The following is an 18,726-nucleotide window of genomic DNA, read 5'->3' as shown; positions in this document are numbered from 1 at the left end:
ATGAAGATGGAACCACCTATGGTTTCCATGGAAACGTGTTAGGAGTAGATGATGGCTATCAGATGGTGATAAAAACTGAATGATACAGTAGCGATTTAAGCCGCAGTTTATGTTATTATGCAGATTATATTGATTAATAAGTTGTTTCTAAATTACCATTCTTGTTTAAAAAAAATTTGTAGAAAATGAATTTTAATCCATATTTAAAATAATTTTATTTTTAAAGGAATATCAGGTTTAGAAACTGATGAATTTGTCATCTTTTTCTTGTCCTGATATTCTATAATTTGGCAGCATGTGCTCCAAATACACCAGCAATTCAGACAACTATCATTTGGCGTCTTTGCCACTTTGTATGTTCCCTTGTTGGGAGCTTCACACTTTTAGAAACGCTAACACATTCTGTGAATTACAATTCATCATCATTTATGTATGCATGCAGCTGACAAGACTTACAGCAAGTAGAGAGAAGATAAACTGCAGTAATTCTCAGCTAAAGTATATCCTGAACTGATATAGTTTCAATGGCAAACCAAACTTTCCCCAGAAGTACTTTGACAGTAAATGATGTTCTCCTGTGTCCAGCCATCAAAGGCAGGCCAGGTAGGGTTCAGCTAAAAATCCTCAAACTAAGTGCACCGAAGATAGATGTGGAGGAGCACGTTCAGCTGATGCTCCCTGTGTCAGTAAACACTCCATCTCATCTGCAGTCAGCAGAGACACTTGTCTGCTTGCACTGTCTGGCTGTGCTGCCGCACAAACACACTCATATACACACACAATCACACTTTTTGAACTGAAGGTGATGATCCATTGAGCTATAGTCTTTCATTTCTACATAGCAATAGAGACACACTCAGCGCAACTACAAACTCTGAGCAACACTATAAAGCAGCAGATTCCAGAAAAGCTCTGTGACTGATTGCTGACTGAACGATGTTTGACTTAACAGTTCCCCTTTTCTGACAAGACGGGTTAGTTTTCCTACTCTGAAGCAGTGGCAAAAAGAAAGGGTTGGGGTGACAGATTTTTTTTTTCTTTCCTAGTTTGCCTCCCCTCTGGGTGATGCAGTATGCTGGCTACGTCTGCAGAGAGAGAGAGCAGAGAGAAAGCAGGATGGCTGTAGAAGCGAGCCAGCCCAGCCTGACTCATCTGCTTGCTGCTGCATTGACGAGAAAAACTCCAGTCAGGTGATGTAAGAGCCACGAGAAAGAAAGAAAGAAAGAAAGAAAGAAAGATAGAAGCAGAAGAACTGACAGAGGTAAGAGGAAAAAGAGGAGGCGAAGAAAGGAACAAACAAATTCTAACAAGGAGCAGACAGTCGTGATATTTTAAAATGTGCACCGGCACGCCACACTGCGGTTCTGGTATCCAAGCTGGGGATGAGCTGCCGATCCCCACCACTGGCATCTTTACACCCCCTCATCTCCCCCCTTCCCTCCCCTCCTCCAGGCCTCTCACAGTTCTGCTGTTTGCAAATCTCTCCGACTCCAGAGAAAAGCAGGGATAAAAAGACAAAGACATTGTGCACCATGAGCTTCTTCTGGGGGTCTGAAAACTCATGCAGGTGGCAGAGGGCAGCGCTGGATTTGCTCAGTTCAAATAAGGTTAGCAGGGAATCACAAAGAAAGACTGTTCTCCAAACTAGTTAAAGATTGGAGCGGGTGGAGAAGAGGTGGAGGACTCCGAGTTTGTTTATGGAATAGGGATATTGTAATGCAGCAGTTTTCAGGCCATTTGAGTCCAAAACATTTCATTTCCACAATCTCCAAGATGCAGCTTCAAACTTTGTTTCTGCGTTCTTTCAGTGGCAACATTAGCAGACGATACGAAAACACTGAAGGAAATTCAATCAGATTGTCAAAAGAACAAGTTGTGCAATATCTAAGGTGACCTTGAAACTAGGAAAAAAAAAAAAAAAAGATGGAGGAGTGTAATATATTTCAGATGCATATTTTTCAAAGTCACCGCACCAAGGAGTCAGTTCATGAACAGGACAGAAAGAGAACACATCAAAACACATTATACTGCTGTATCACATGTAGTAGGTGCATAAAGCCAGACAGGAAATGGAAATACAACAACATGGAGAGATAAAAGCCAGTTTATGACTACAACCTCTTTGGTCAAGAAGGGACTGTTGCATTTTTACTCCACCTAGCTGTCCTGTGTAAAGTTGAAATGAGGAGCAAAACTGTTGCGCAACACCAGACAGAGACCATGTTGCGTTCCCATGCCTCCGACTCTGCAGCGCAGGAACGCTTTCTGAAAGCACACGTCGGGCCGTTGGGTGGCAGCTTTGTTTAAATCAGTGTTAACAAGGAGTCCATGGTGTAAAACCTGTATAAAAGAGATTACCGCTGATGGCACTGAGGATTATGTTTTCTGTATTCCTCTAGAGATGTGCTTAACTTGTTCTGCCAAAAAATATTCAATTCAAAATTCTGAAGCCATTCTTTTTTTTTTAGCATTACATGCTAATACTGCTAATTACAAGGCCAACTTTAGCTTATGACTAAGCAATGCTTATTGAAGTTATGGCTGGGAGAACTATTTGTTCCTCAACTTCATTTCCTTGGAATGGATATGAACTGTTAATGTGATGCTCTGACGAATTGAAAACAGGCCAAAAGTTAACAAACGGTATGTGCATCTGATGAACTCCTGCAAGAGAAACAAGCATCACGAGCTGCAATTTTACAACATTTTCAAGCTGTAGTCCCACAGCACATGAAATGATTTTACCCAACAAACAAGCACATCAGCAAAACAAATTAAGCCCGCATGTGAGAGCAATTGGTGAGACTGATTCAGGGAAATACAAGACCAGCAGCGTAAACAAGTACTCAGTAAAAAGGTTAACCTGCCGGTTCACTGTGAAAGCGTTATTCTCTAACATTGTTAAGCACTGATTGTGTTTATTAGGAAGATATAATATTGGTGATAAGTCCGCTCACAAGCAGCGCCTGTAGTTGTGCCCTCGCTGGAACTTGGACATTTGGTAAAAGTGAAATTAATTATGGAAACAAGAAATGAACTTTTTCTGAGGATTATGACTGGATATGATTGTCAATCTACAACTGGTCATCCGTTTGAATCCATCCTCTATTACATAACTAAAATAATTGCTGTCTAAACCTAAATTTGTGGCCCCAAAGAATGAGATCATGTACGATTCATAGTGGCTTCACTCAGCATTTCCAAATTTACATCATAGTGTCAAGAATGATTGAATAGATTGCCTTAAGATTTGGTTCAGATGCAAATGTTTTTGGATGGCGATCACCATCTTCATGAAAAGTCAAAAAGCACTCAATTTAAAAACTGAGGTTCATCATAAAATTACTTTTGGGTCTTTTCTCTTCAGGATTAGCTGTCCTTTGCGTAATGAACATGTTAAAGGCAGGGTAGCTATGTTATTGTGTGCACATTACCACACAATCAAACCGCCACTCTTGAGATTTCCAGGTCTACAACAAACAAAAACAACCAAGCTCTGTATTCACTAAACATGATATAAGCTAGCAATATAATATACGAGCATATGTGTTATCCCAGATTGACTATAGGAATGTATGACAAAGGGAACATATAACCCCTTCCAACATTAGCATTTGACTGTGTGTGCACAAGTGCAGCCTAACAAAGCAGCTATCTCAGCTCTGAGCCTCCGTCTTGCTTATCTGTTGTGTCAAATCAGTGCAAAGACCTTTTTCAATCATGAAGGTGTGGAGAAAAATTGATAACATTTTTATAGCAGAGGTGTGGCACATCATTCACGTGTTGGCGACCACATCATGAGGTAAGACTGACCTCAGTCCTAACAGAAATAATCTCTCTCTTTTAATCACTCCCCTTTTGTATTATTACTAAAAGGTATTTATTTTGTTCTACCAGTTAAAGTTAACACACAGAAGCAATCAGTCAGAACACAGACTGCAGTTTATACCATTCAGCCTCTTGTCAGTCATGTGCCTCCCTGAGTACAAATGGTCTAACTCACATGCGATAAGATTCAAATAACACACTATGAACTGTGTCGAAACACTGTTCACAATGACAATTAATCTCATTCATAGCAGTCCTCGGATCATGACGCTCAGAACTTCAAGTCCTAAAGATTTACACATGGACCAGACGGAAATACAAAAACATTTTTAGTTTGATTCAAACATTTTTTTTCTCATTAAAAAGGTGGAAAACCCTGTAAAGCAAATGAACCATTTGATTTATTTCAGTGTAATATTCATCTACAAGTAAAAGGAACTAAGTTTAGCTAGTGCACATAGTCTACTTCAATCATCTTACTTAAATTTTCTGATTCAGTTCATAACGGCCAGGTTTTGCAATACTTTTAAGATATCCAATCTTTATTTTTGCTCATCCAGTCATAAATATTTATTTCAGAAGCTCTGAGCAAGAGCAAGAGTTTCTTAAAAAAAGAAAAAGTAACGGGATACACAGACCTCTTGTGCCTAGTCACGACCAGACGAGACCAGACAAACAACATGTGCTAATCCCCCCCCCATCGCCATGGAAACCAAAGCATTATGCTCCCCCTAACAGACACCTGACTGATGGATAGAGGGAAATAAGTGCAACAGGAGAGAAGGAACGCCTCCTCAGCACAAAATGAGGACTGTAAAACTTACTGTACATGTCACACAGATTTCCAGACAGTGTTAATATTTTACAGTGGATAATAATAAATGTGCACACATTAAATACATACAAGGTCCTAATTTTGTCAGATATCTTCTAATTCCAGTTTTCAGATGTTATCCAGGATGCTCTGTCAGCCTGAATCATTCAAATGGGCAAATCCAACAAGCTACAAATGAGCACATGTAACTCTCCATCTGTCTGACCCACTCCATCCAGAAAACCCAGGCTATGGTCCACCAGGACTCCAAAACCAGGGGAAAACCCTTCAGGATGAGTACACACAGACTGCCAAGCATGGCACTGCATGCCTAGGATCATGAGTGCATGTGTCTAAGCTTTCCGTCTACATGCATGTGAGTGATGCACTTAGCATCAAGAGGGTGGTAATCTGTAAATCTGCTTTGCCTTGGGCAGGTGGTGTGAAACCTGGCAAGCAGGAAAGAAAGAGAGACAGTGTGTGAATGACATGGATGAGTGTGAAAGAGAAGGAGGAAAATGAAACCCTTCGAGTGTGGTGTATATTACATAACTGGTTTTCCCCCAGTTCATGTGAAGAACCTGAACATGTGTACATATAAAAGCAAATGACATGTAGCAACAGCATAACATGTAAAATACATTAAAAATTATTCTAAATCAGAGTAAGCTTAAAAGGAAAACAAAGTTTTGTTTTCCTTACGGACAACAGATCCCATTAAAAGACTAAAGCCAAATATAAACTGATCCTATTCATGGAAAATGCCCGCTTAAGATTTCAATTTTCTCCAGTGTTAACAGACATAAAGTAGCCAGACAACTGTACTGGTTTCTGTGCTCATTTGTCAGAAAGAAAGACACTGGACTTTAGTTTAAGCCCCTGAAGCCTAAAGCGTTTTATACCGGTAAGGCTGCTTCTTCTGATTCAGTCGGTTCAGCTCCACAACTGTGAAGCCAAACTGAACAATCTTGGGCTACGTGTATGAGAAAAGTGTTTGAGAATTCCCAAATACAACCTGCCTCCCAGTCCACAACCCAGACTGAGACTGAAAACTGCAGTAAAACAAAAGAAGTTTCTAACAGTGAATCAGTCATACCGACAGCAGGGAACCTTTTCAAAAACCTTTTAATGGCAAGCCAAATGAAGCTGCAGCCACAGAAATGCTACAATCCTTTTAGTGAGAATGGTACCAAGTAGTTTCATCTGTGATCACACCTATTTAAGGCACTCTGAATAGAATCAGTGATTTGTGTCAGAAATATAGACCCAAGGAAAAAGTTAACTCAGACCTTCATGCATTGTATTTATTGCTGTATAAACTCACTTACATCAGTTGTGTGGTATCAACATGCCAGACTACTTTTTTTTTTTTTTTTTTTAAGTATCTACATGCTGTATATGTGAATAACCGTAGATTTTCAGAGTTGTGATGTCAGGTTAGAAATGTCACTGCAGTCACCAAGAATCACAAATAATGCTAACCCGATCCAATATATAAAAAAAAAAACAATATATAGTAAAACAAAATAGGATAAATCCTCCATGGATGTTTTTATAGCAGCCCTGATCTGGTGGCCAAAACAAGTGATGTGCATCAGAAAGAGAAAACACATCTCTGAAGTGTGACCGCCAACATTCCCTCCACCGTGACCAGTGCTCATGCCATGATCTGGACAAACACAGGTCAGGGTCTGGCTTGGACAAGACGGGAGCGAAATAGAAAGAATAAGTTGGGTGTGCAGGCAGAGTGCAATAGACTGAGACAAAGCAGGGAGCGAGCAAAGGAGGAGGAGAGATCGGACAGAGGAGTGAGAGTACAGAGGGAGGGAGGGAGGGAGGGAGAACGTGATGATACACGTGACGCTGGCTCAGCCACTGCAGGCTGTTACGTAAGCGCACCCCCTGCCCTGTCTCCTCATGGACTGAGCAGACTCTGCTTCTCTTCAAACCCTCACTCTGCAGACGCTGCCCACTCCCCCCCCCTCCCCCTCACATGGCTCCTCACATGGCTCCCTCTCTCTCCTCCACCCACTCATTGCACCCCAGGGGAGCCACCAACTTCTGCTGCCGATGCTGTCACTCTCTCTCTCCTTCTGTTTTTGTCTGTCTGCCTCTCCCCCTCTCATTATTTCCATCAATCGTTGTTGTCTCCCTCCCTCTCTCTCTCTCTCTCTCTCTCTCTCTCTCGTGCGGTGAGGCTGCAGCACCACACTCAGGGCTGCAGGGAAATGACAAATAGAGGCCACAAATACTCGCCTGAGAGCACTCATGAACACCTACACAAACTGACATTTCACATATCGTTATCGCACTGTCTGGCTACTCAGATGCACCAAGCTGCTTTTAAAGTGACTATTGTGTTCCCCAGATCTTTTGCACATTTATTTCATTCCTTTCCTTCAGATTATGAATTAACAAATAAATAAATAACCTGACTAAATAAGATGCAAATGCAAAAAATGGAAAACAAAACCATAGTTTGTCAGATACTAAGAAAGGTAGTCTTGGCAGTATTAGTGATTCACTAACACCAACAAAGAGGGTAAAGGACACTATTTTAAGATGTTTAGCACTGATAGAGCAAAATAATCTTTATTAGGAAGGCACCTATGTAATTTCCCATTAAATCAGAAGACTGCAACACATGGTTCCCAGTTTACTTGCAGGATAGTTAAGCTGAATAAACTGGACTGAAACAATGCAAAATGCTGGACAATTCTTTGGAGACGTTAGGTGTTTTTGTGCACACAGATTGAAATCTGGACTGAAGCAGCACATTCTGCACAAGTTTCATCTCGTCTCCCACAGCTGGAACAAACTTTCCTAAAGCCTTCTACACAACAACCTGACTTCTTGGACTCTGGCCTTCACCTTCCTCACTTAAGGTGCGCAGCAACATAAATGCTCACAGACACCTTCTTACATCTCCAACTCTTATCACTCACTTTTCAGCCTTCTGGCCTGAGAGGAGGAACAGCAGGACACGGGCTCCTGTACCCCTCTCTCACTGCAGTATTGATTTGTTTGTTCAGTGCTCCCCCACGCCTCCTCCCCTTTACTTCCTCCTTCCTATTCTCCTTCTCAGTGTGAGTGTGTCCTCAAGTGCCTCCCTGCCTTATGTAACATAGACAGGTCCACAGCATACTGATGAGGGGAGTCTGGGCTCTGGGCCGAAAGACCTGGGAGGAAACAAGGACTCCGCTGCACTGCTGGCTCATAAAGACAGGCCCAAATCTGCAGCAAAGAATTTAAATACTCCCACATAATAATGCATTTTTGCAAGCATGAGATACTTCTTTTTTTTTTTCGGATGGAAAATTTAAAGTTTTTACTCAGTACTTACAGATTCCTGAAAACATTCCTTCTTGTCCATCATTTCTCTGAGGGTCTGCAGGATCTTTATACACAGCTTTTCTTCCTTATCCATGAGCTTTTTCGTGTGTTTAATTAGTCTGGAAGAGTAATAGGAGAAGTACTGCATCATTGTAGGTTGTCCTACTAAATCAGTGACACACTCACAAATCAAAACAATATTTTATTGCCGAGATGTTGGAGAGAACAATGGAATTACAGCAACCATGGAGGTTTGATAGTGTTTTGTCTGCTTTTTTTTTTTTTAAAAGGAATAATTATTTAGGAACAACAACTTCGCTGGATTAGCAGCGCTCCCTCATAGCTATTGAGCATTTCAAGCTGTGACATCCAGTTAGGGTGGTCAGATGTCACACTTTGTGCGGGATAGTCCCGCATTTCTTTTTGTTACTTTAATTTTTTATTGAAGTTTTTGTTATATATAGGACAAACACAGAACAACAGTGAAAAGAACGAGGTGTGGAGTCGGAGGAGGTCATATCCAATATTCAGAAAAAACTAAACTAAACGACTGATATATGTACATGAAGATAAATTTACAAATGTATTTTAAAGTTGGGCCACTCATGTATAAAAAACAGAAGACAAGATATCATGATATGCAAATGTATCACAAAGTCCACAGGAGGCAATTTACCATATATACATAACCAGCACCAGACAAGTTTGATAATTAAGTATCCAAATTTACAACAGAAATCCACTTTTTCCACTTTTTATTGTATTCAGATTCTTTTAACCTAATAATGAAGGTTAGTTTCTCCATCTGAGATACTTTCTTTATTATGCTAGTGGGCCTTTAGGATTGAGCCAAAGTTTTGTCATAGCCTTCTGTGCTGCAGATAGAAGGATCTTAGTTAAGTACTGGTCCTCCCCCTGTACTACTTTGCTAATATTGCCCAAATACATCACGGTACATTTTCTTGGGACATTCTATCCAAGAACCTTTTGTATTTCAGTGTTGACAGAGATCCAGTATGATTGGATTTTAGGACAAGTCCAGAAGATATGAGTGTGGTGAGCTTCCACACTACCACAATCTCTCCAACAAGCTTGTTGAATTTGGAGTTGTTTACTCTTCACATGTGGTGTAATAAAGAATCTAATGATACATTTCCAGTTAAATTCTCTCCAGCTCATTGAATTAGCAGACGTCCGTAGTAATGCACAAGCTTCGTATCATTCCTCCTCTGTTATTGTAACATTCAGTTCTCGTTCCCACTTAGCTTTTACAGAAAGTGATGTGGTCCAGAGATTACTTATTAAACTATTGTAGAGTCTCGAAATCGTTTTAGTGTTCTTTTGGTTGTAAACTCCACTAATTGTTTCAATGATTGAATTAACATCCTTATAGTCCCACATTTCTATTACTTTTCACACGTCCCACAAAACGGGACGCTGTCCCGCATTGCTACGACCAGTCTTCACTTTTGTGAAGGAAAAAAAAATCAAACAAAACTGGCTTTTACTAATTGTGTGTGGCAAAATATTTGACGGCTGTCACATCACACCGCCTGCTGATTTGAGTTACACTCATGTCAATCAAACTAGGAGGCGGGACTTAATGCACATCTAGGATACACCGGTGCACCCACTAACGAAAATAAATAAATAGACCGATTGATCATGGAGATGACCGCAGCGAAGAAGAAAAGAAAGTGTTGTTACAACAAAGACTGGGAAAGCATATATTCCTGGGTTAAACCTGTTCCAGGAGGCTGTGAGAGGGTTTGTCAAAGTAAATCTTACGTGTCACACGGCGGGGAATATGACATGAAATGGCACAAAAAAAAACGAGTCACAAAAAACGCGCTACTCAGAGGGAGGCTTTATAATCACAGATTTGTTATGTTTGTATAGTAATTTTGTTATCAAGGAGCAGAATAGAAGTTTTTAAAACTTTGTCATGGCACAGTGGAATCTCAAACTGTCCCACATTTTCAGTATTTGTCCCACATTTGGTAAGAGAAGATCTGGTCACCCGACATCCAGTACTTCAAAAACAAGAAATGTGTCAACAGCACAGCAAATGGGCGAGTTCTTACTTGGACATAAAGGCCCCACTTTCACAGCGTAACCGTGCAGCTTCTGGAAACAGCAGCTCTGGGCTGTGGAGTACGTCCACCAGCACAGAAAATTCTGCCTGAACCCTTGGGCTGAACTGCTCCTCAAGGCATGACACCACCCCCTGTTTATCCCAAAAAAAGAAACAAAAACACGCCCGACATCAAAAACTTCACAAGCAAGTCGGATAACCATCATCACAATGAGACAGTGGCCGCGAGTGGTTTCCCAGTGCAGAGCAGCACACCTGCAGTTTCTCAATGATGTTTTTGTAGTCAGGACCACCCAGAGGCTCCTTACGAGGTCGGGAGCGTGCAGAGCTCCTCCAGTCTTTGGCTGCCCGCTGCACCATGTTGCAATGGACCTTGAGAGACAGAGTGTTGACCTGACTGTCCAGATCGACTGGGATGGCTATGGCACGTGTTTTAGCTGAGGGGAAAACACAGTTACAAATCAAAGCAGGCTTAATTTTCTGCTGGATCAACAAAGCCAAGCCAACTTTATTTATAACGCACTTTCTGACAGCTACTGCTGAACAAAGTGCTAAACATACCATTCAAACATCAAATACAGCGAAATCATCTAAGCCCCAGCAAATCCATATTTAATATGCACCGAGTTATCAATTTATTAACAAGAAATGTCACTAATATGCATTGGTTCTTGACTTTAAACATGTCTCTTTTAAGCCTGGAGACCAGACTAGCAAGACTCACCTACGTCAGCCAGTGTTTTAATACAGCTCTCTATATTTGCTTTCTGAGCCGAGCTGATCCAGGTGCAGTTGTAGATTCTGAAAGCCGACTGCAGCAGCTTGATGAAGACTGACTGATTTGTCTGTGAAAAGAGATGAAAAAGCAAGAGATGCTGTTTCTTAAAAGGCCATAAGTGCAGAGAAGTAATGCAGAGAAGCCAGTCAGGAACACTTTAATATCTCTGGTAGGAGACATTTGTGCTGATAACATAAATCACCTCAGCTCGGTGAAAGTGCAGGAAAGCTGTGTGCAAATAAATTTCTGGACTGTGAAGCAGCTCAGGGTTGCAGCATATTTCACCTGCTTCTCTGAGGAAGGAAAATATTACCTGCAGGTTGGAGTGGTTCACAGAGAAAGGTGAGCTGAAGAAACCCTTGACAATGGCCATCACCGTCTCCGTCACATACTTCTCCAGCGCCTGGTCTGCGTGGTTGCGGTCTGTGGTGGTGTTGCAAACCTTGAAAATAAAAAGTTAGCCATAAGCTCCTCCACTGCAAAAACACAGCCTTAAAAAACAAGAAATAAAAATATATAAATTAGGTAAATGTTGCTTAAAATAAGATAAATTATCTGCCAACAGAACAAGAAAATTTGGCTTGTCAAGATTTCCCAAAACAAGTTAAAATACTCTTAAAACCAGGAATTCTCTGGCATAAAAACTAAGAATTATCTTACCTTTAAAAAAAATAAGCATATGTGTTCTGAAATTTAAGATTTTTAATCTGACTTAGATTTCAGTTTTTGTAGTATTCCATCATTTTCTCTGCATATACAGTGTTTTCATATATTTGCTGCCTAAGTAAGTCTTGGTAAGTGGTGCATGTTTGACCTCTCAGCCTGTAAGAGCCTTACACTGGCCATGTCCACCAAGAAGTTGTCAAAGAGCCTCCAAATATGGGGGGAGGTGTAGATCTCCTTCATTTCTACCTCCGTGTCCACATAGCAGTGATTTACAAAGTTCACATAGGCAGTTTTCACCTGAGGGGCAAAGAAATGCAAAATAAAATGTCTAAATATTTGCAGATAACCAATAAAACATGTCATTTTACCAAAATTAGTCCATGTAAACCAACACGGTCGCTACCTCTGGAATACAGTTCACATCAGTGACGACTTTGACGATGTCGTCCAGCGGTAGCAGAGAGTTGCATTTCAGCTCAGTGTAAACATTCTTTCCCTCAGTGCAGGCCGCCAGCAGCTCCACGAGCGTGTTGTGGTACGCCAGGGCTCCGCACTCGTCTGTGCGCTCCCGCTCAGAGCCCATCATCTGCACCAGAACTGAGAACGATGAGCGGTCGTTGTAGAAGACCAGCACGTCCTCGCCACCATTCACCAGCTGGACAAACAGAAAGATGAGCAGGAGAAAAAAAAAAAGACAAGCTTGAGTAGAAAAAAAGTTTGCAAGAGTTTTTTTTTTTTTCAAGCATGAATAACAACCTAATTTATGTTCATTTTTCAGGCAGAAAAGTCGTGGAAGCAGCAGATTTAAAGAGATTTTCTTGAGCTTTCAGGAAGATTTGAGTCTCACCTCTGTCATGACTTTGTCCTGGCATTTCTTCACATACCTCCCATCAGCTTTCACGATGGTTTGCAAGAACCTGAGGTACTGAACGTGTCTTCCATGCGTTTCAATGCAGTGAACAAAATGATGGACCACGCGGTCGCTGATCTCGTTACACAGCTGGTAGTTATTCATGAAGATGTGACGCATTGTCTCAGCTTCCAGAAGCTGGTGAAAAACAGGAGTGATGACTAAAGTGGAAGATGGTAAACTTTGGAAAACAAGTTGAGACAAAAAAAAGAAAAAAAGAAGAAGAAACTTTTGTCTGGAGGGAGTGTATTTGCGACTTGAAAGAAAATAAAGCACAGCATGATTATATCAACACACCCCGGGAGTGAGGAAAAGGTTCAGGTGTTTGTGCAGCAGAACTTGATTCTGAGAGTTTCCCCTGCAGAAGTTCTGCAGAAACGTATGAGCCAGGGTCATGATCTCATTCATCTTCTCATCGCTCTGTGTAGGAAAAAAACAAAACAAAAACAAGCAGATATTATCAGAAAATCTGGAAGAAAAAAAAAAGAAAAAAGCATCCAAATTCCATATCACAGAAGTCATTTAAACTGGCCGTTGACTATTCAACTCACATTTTCAAAGGGGGTCTGCAGCAGGTCCAGCACCACAGTATGGGCTCCCATGTTTTTCAGGAGCCTCTGCTGCTGCTGTACACGACTTTTCTTACTTAGGTAACACAGCTTGCTGAGCCGCACAAGGATCTATAAATAAGGCAGAACATTTTTTTCTAGACACAAAAACTGCAAAAAGGAAAAGAGAAAAAGTTGCTGTTGCAGCATACGGAGACAAATAACTCACCTCTTTGACTATGTTATAGTTATTTGCCTTGTTGGCATCAATCTGAGGTTTACCATCCCCGTCCTGAACTGGACTCAGAACAGCCTCCTGGAAACACACACACACACACACACACACACACACACACACAACCACAAAGCTTATCATCTTTATGCAATTACAACAGATCCACAATTCAACTAAATAATTGCCAGCTGTTAACGTGAGCAGAGGGGTTACCACGACAACGGTAATAGTTCGACACACTGAGCTAAGAAAACATCTTGATCATAAACAAATGATGCATTAGAAATAACTAAATGCAAGTATCTAAAGATGATCTAATATTATAATTAAATGACAAAATAAGTTGTTGTTTATAGAAGAAAGTAAGGCGCTGAGTTTTGTCCTGCTTAGGTTAAGCCTCGGCGCAGAAGTGCTTCATGGGAAACAGCAATCTTAGATGTTAGACGGCACCTCATTGTTTGGCTCTTTGCCCTGCCTGACCCCCAGGTCTTCATTGTTGTAGACTCCACTTTTCTCCACCCACAGCTCTGACTTCTCAACAGCCAGACGGAGGTGATCCAGGTCTGCCTTGATCTGCTTGTAGCTCTCCACATCCTGCTCTGACACTAGGAGCTGGACCTGAATCAGACACAAATGGATGAAACAAAAAAACAGACAGAGGTATTAAAAGAAAAACAGTGAGTGAAAGAAAATCTCTGCCAAGAAGTCTGCCATAACAACTTTATAAAAAAAGAAGTCAGCGCAGAGTTTCAGAAGGGAACTCGAGCAGTTGTTCCATATCAGCTAAAAAACCTCTAAGCTGGATGTCCTACAATAGCTGTTGTTGGGTTTTTGACATTCACACTGGAACTGCCTCAAGCTACATTCTTTCAGATGATGTGTGTGTGTGTGTGTGTGTGTGTGTGTGTGTGTGTGTGTGTGTGTGTGTGTGTGTGTGTGTGCTCGTACCCGTTTGAAGGCCAGCAGCACTTCAGCTCTCTGACTGAAGTGTTTGAAGATGAGCTGCAGTGATCCAGACACCAGTGGCGGGTAATCTTGCATCATGAGATGGATGAGAACCCTCAAAAACGTTCGGCCATCTTCATCGTCCAGCTCCACTGCACTCACCTCAGAGCTGAAGTCAATACAGGTTTGCATCTTTTAAGTTTCCGGAAACGTTTGCGAGTTTTATTGCACCCTGAATGAAGAGATAAGGATATCTTCACCTACCCTCCTGCAAACATGCTCTCCGCTTTGGCTGCAATCTCATCTATGTCTGGTTCAGAAGCTAAAGACAAGGTGACAAGAGTCATTAAATTGCAACAGAGACAACTGATAAGATTAAAAACATCAGAATTTGCATGAAAAAACATCTCTCACGTGTAACAAAAGGCATTTCAGCCAAAGATGCAGCGCTATCACCTAACGTCTTTTCTTCAAACTCCTTCTTATAGATGGACAATAAGTATGTGATTCTGTAATCCAACCTCACACTCAGGATGAACTGAAGGACAAAAATAAACAAATAAAAGGACATAAAATAATTAAAATAACCAAATTCAGCAGGTGAAAGTGTGCAACAGAAGTGAGTACTACAACATTCAGCAGGTGTGCTTACTTGCAAGATCTCGATGATCTTCAGCTTGGTGTCCATCACCATTACATCCTCGCTGTCCAGCAGAAAATGTCCATTTGCATAACGCAGGGAAGTTGTGTCGGGCAGGATGTGTGGCACGCCTCGACTCATCACCATCTGAGTCATCATTTCTCCAACTCCATGAATCGTCCTCAAGACATTGTTACCTAAAAGAGGACATTAATCTTCAAGTGTCAAATTCATCATTTATATCCATTTACAGCATGTCATGCAGGTTAAATAACAGGTCTGCATGGAGTCATGTGTAACTACACATCTGTATCAGAATTTCTGTATCTGATGCAAAAAAAATATAACGGGAGAATTTTAAACAAAGATAAGGCACAAATCAGGCTCCTCCGCTGTGTAACTGCACTGACCAGCTTCTGGACTCCTGCTGAGCTTGTTCATGAAGATGAGCGGGTGCTGGACGATATCCAGGATGGCCAGGAGGGTGCGTGTGAGGCGCAGCAGTTCACTGAAGCTGTAGAAGCCAAAGTAGACCAGGTTTCGAGCCAGATTTACCACCTGAAAGAGAGAAATTAAACACGAAATGTATCCTCGATCATGAAAATTTAGTTGACAACTGTTGTACAAATGGAAGTCTCATTTTGGTGGTTATCTGGCTTTTTCTCTGTAATCTTCATCCCTATTACAAAATACGCTTACATTCTGCAAAGATGATGAAAACTTTTAAGAAAAGTTATAGTCAGTTTTGTTTGTTAGTTCCATTTCTCCCCAAGGAACAGGGCAAAATTATCAACACAATCAGAATTAGATAAAAACGCATTATCTCTGAATAATCACCTGGCAAACAACATTCATTCCCACCTCTTCCAATATCAAATCACACCCAGTTTGTTAAAGGGGTGCTACTATGGTATTTCGAGTTTTCTAAGCTTTCTACAGTGTTACAGTGTTGAATTCTCATCAGACGTGAACGGCACTGTTTTTGTATCACCTAAATGCATGTTTGAGTTTGAGTTCCAGCACTCTCTCCGTTCGGTTTCCATGGCGACGAAAACGCGTCATTTTAGAGAGTTTTTTCTACTTGGAAATCCTTGTGACGTCCCGGGGGATAAGGTTCGGTGATTGGTTACCTTCTACTGGTTAACAAGGGCGTGTACAAATACATCAGACGGGTGGAAAACGTGGGATAAAGTTATTTCCAACGATGGCTGGTGAGTTTACCAAAGAGAGACTTCCTGCTGCATTCGTTGCTGTGGGTTGCTGTTTTCCACTTTGTTTTCAGGGTCTGATTCAGGTTCCAACATGTAGGGCTGTATGCTATGTGTTGACATTGTATTTTGTTTTTTTTTATTGAGTTCATATTAGCCTAATCCTTCTGTTTATGAGATGTTACAATGACGGGGAAAGCAGGTGCGGTGCGCACTCCCGATGTAGTGCAGTGGCGGGAGGCGGGGCTTAATGCGGAAGAGTCTCAATCCACTCATTTTGCCCACAGGCTGATCTGACAGCCTACGGAGAGGGTCGGTCTGAAGTAAATAAAGCCATTTGTGACAATAACTCGATCAATAACATTTCTTGCTTTACAACCAAATCCACAATGTTAATGTCAGCTGCTGCAAACAGAATTGCACTGGTGGAATATTAAAAGGCATTCACATAGAGACAAACAGTCGGTAGAACTAACTCCGTTGCTGAATGCCTTTAAATCTAATGGCAGAGGGTGGTGACACAATGATATGATGTCAAAGTGAGAACCAGTCAAATCTGAGTGGAAAACAAGGTGGAAGCCAAGAGGAAAACATGACATTTCTGTTAGCATCACGAAGCTGCGTTTATACAGATGAATGGACACCAAACTTATATTATGATTACTGTCAGCTCAAATAACTGATCAGGTGAATGAATGAAAACTAACAGGGCTTTACCAGACCAAATACCCCACTAGATCTTAAAGTTATCCATTTTCTGCAATCTTTCACTCCAATTTAGGCCAAAATGCAGCTTATCCCAAGCACCGCAAGGTGAGAGGTGGGGTGCAACCTTAACAGTTCACCGGGCTTCCACAGGGCTAACATATTGACCTAGAAGACAAAGAATCCTGCACACACACATTCGCTCACAAGGTAAATACAGAATTGCCAATTAACCTAGCCGGCATTTTTTTTTCTTCCATCTGTGTGAGGAAGGAGGAGTTCCTTTGAAAAAACATGTTTATAACTAAGGGTTCGAACCAGAACGTTCTTAAAGTGACTGCACAACAGCTCAGGCCTCAGCTCCAGTTGTGTTGAAAATAAGTAAATAAAACATTTTACCTCTAGAGTGAGTTCATTCTTGTCTTTATCCCCAAATGGATAAGGCTGGCCGACCACATCTTTGAGATAATCTTCTACAAAGTCCATGGTGGCAGCAAACTTCCTCTTCATCTCTTCTCTTGAACTGTCAGTTGACTCGTACTCGAACCTGCGGCATCAACCAAAATCCAGATGTGACGACTCACAAAATGTGCTTTTGTACAACATTATGTATATGTTACATGTACAGTCCTCAAATTTATTCATACTATTCTATTAAAGAAAAGACTAGATTCACATTAGACACTCAAAATAACTGGGGAATGAAAAGTTATTTTAAAAAAAAAAAGACCAAAATGACAATTTAGTGAAATAAGACATTGCTTTTAAATTGAATTGAGTTGAAAAGATTATTTTTAAAAACTGTCCCTGACAAGTTAGACCACCTGTGCTGATGAGCAGTGGGTCAAACACCTGCCAACAGGTGCAGAAGACAGACTGACACAGAAAACACTTGAAGCAGCGATTGCCTCTAAGGATTGTTCAACAAAATATTAGTTTGTATGTAATGTAAAAAAACAGTAGGTGTTTACCATGTTTCTTTGTTAAAAATATTTCTATCAGAACGCATTACAAAAGCAATGCCATGATTTTCATAAATTTTTTATTTATTTTCACTTTAGTCAGTTTCAACTTATCTCAGTGACAACTTTTTTTCCCCTTTTTTATTGCAAGTGTATCAATAAATTTGAGTACAACTGTAAATCACAACATCCATCCATCCATCTATTTTTTTAACCACTAAGCCTGAGTCTATCCCAGCAATCATTGGATGATAGGAAGGGTACACCCTGGACAGGTCGTCAGTCCATCACAGGGTGTATATAACAACAAATTTATAAAATGATTCAATTTGGCTTATTGACAACTAAAAATAAACACCTTTAAGAAAAAGTATACAAATTTAATAAAAGCGAGATACAAGTGCAATCTCATGGGAAGATGCTCACTCATTAATGGCAATCTTGGCGGGGATTTCAGTCCAGAGGCGGGCATATCGCACAGGGACCACTGACTCCTGTGGGTCACGGTCCACATGCATATGCAGCATGAGACGACAGAAGGAAGCTCTGAGGTTGTAGGGGAGGCAGTCATCAAACATGCAGCGCAGGATTAGATCCACAGGTAGCTGGCTGGAAATCTGGTTGATGGCAAGGTACTGACGATCCAGACACATCTTAGCAAACAAGTTCAGCTGATATCTGCAGAGGGGGGAGGAGTGTGGGAAGAAAGGAAAAGTTGGCACGCATTTGTTGATTTCAGTTGTGGTTTTGTGTTACAAAAGTAGTGAAGATCAAGTTAAAAACCAAACACCCATCATCACCTGTAGTAGGTAATGATATCTGCATCCATCTTGTGGTTGCCCTTAGCATCCTGAGCCATGTGGCGGATGGATTTGCCATGTGGCTCCTTATGGCTGTCGATCCAGTAGAGCCAAACCTCCATCTCCTCCTCCATTTCCTCCTGCATCAGAGAAGACTCCAGGGTGGTGTCCGTGTTGGAGATTAGTCTAGGAGTGAGTGTGGGTGGAAGGAAAAAGAGATTGTGTGACATAAACCAGCTAGTTAAAAAAATAAAAAAAT

The 18,726-nt window shown here is 41.1% G+C and overlaps 1 protein-coding gene across 1 annotated transcript in view; it reads right to left on the bottom strand.

Moving 5' to 3' along the window:
- Positions 1-18,726, bottom strand: part of itpr2 (inositol 1,4,5-trisphosphate receptor, type 2) — a 68,765-nt gene that overhangs the window by 29,159 nt on the left and 20,880 nt on the right. Inside the window, exons 18-37 of the mRNA XM_079253846.1 lie at positions 18,468-18,653; positions 18,094-18,345; positions 17,105-17,252; positions 15,203-15,350; positions 14,805-14,989; positions 14,567-14,690; positions 14,417-14,474; positions 14,156-14,321; positions 13,658-13,825; positions 13,202-13,288; positions 12,976-13,104; positions 12,722-12,844; positions 12,362-12,562; positions 11,918-12,169; positions 11,686-11,811; positions 11,162-11,290; positions 10,795-10,915; positions 10,326-10,507; positions 10,060-10,202; positions 7,986-8,094 (exon numbers count right to left, since the gene is read on the bottom strand). Coding sequence (XP_079109972.1) covers positions 7,986-8,094; positions 10,060-10,202; positions 10,326-10,507; positions 10,795-10,915; positions 11,162-11,290; positions 11,686-11,811; positions 11,918-12,169; positions 12,362-12,562; positions 12,722-12,844; positions 12,976-13,104; positions 13,202-13,288; positions 13,658-13,825; positions 14,156-14,321; positions 14,417-14,474; positions 14,567-14,690; positions 14,805-14,989; positions 15,203-15,350; positions 17,105-17,252; positions 18,094-18,345; positions 18,468-18,653 — 3,037 coding nt within the window. The remainder of the gene's footprint in view (positions 1-7,985; positions 8,095-10,059; positions 10,203-10,325; positions 10,508-10,794; positions 10,916-11,161; positions 11,291-11,685; positions 11,812-11,917; positions 12,170-12,361; positions 12,563-12,721; positions 12,845-12,975; positions 13,105-13,201; positions 13,289-13,657; positions 13,826-14,155; positions 14,322-14,416; positions 14,475-14,566; positions 14,691-14,804; positions 14,990-15,202; positions 15,351-17,104; positions 17,253-18,093; positions 18,346-18,467; positions 18,654-18,726) is intronic.

This window comes from Telmatherina bonti (assembly GCF_933228915.1).
Source record: "Telmatherina bonti genome assembly, chromosome: 2".
In the NCBI taxonomy this organism is placed as follows: domain Eukaryota; kingdom Metazoa; phylum Chordata; class Actinopteri; order Atheriniformes; family Telmatherinidae; genus Telmatherina; species Telmatherina bonti.
The sequence above is the reverse complement of the archived record's forward strand: the minus strand, read 5'-3'. Positions and strand labels throughout refer to the sequence as shown.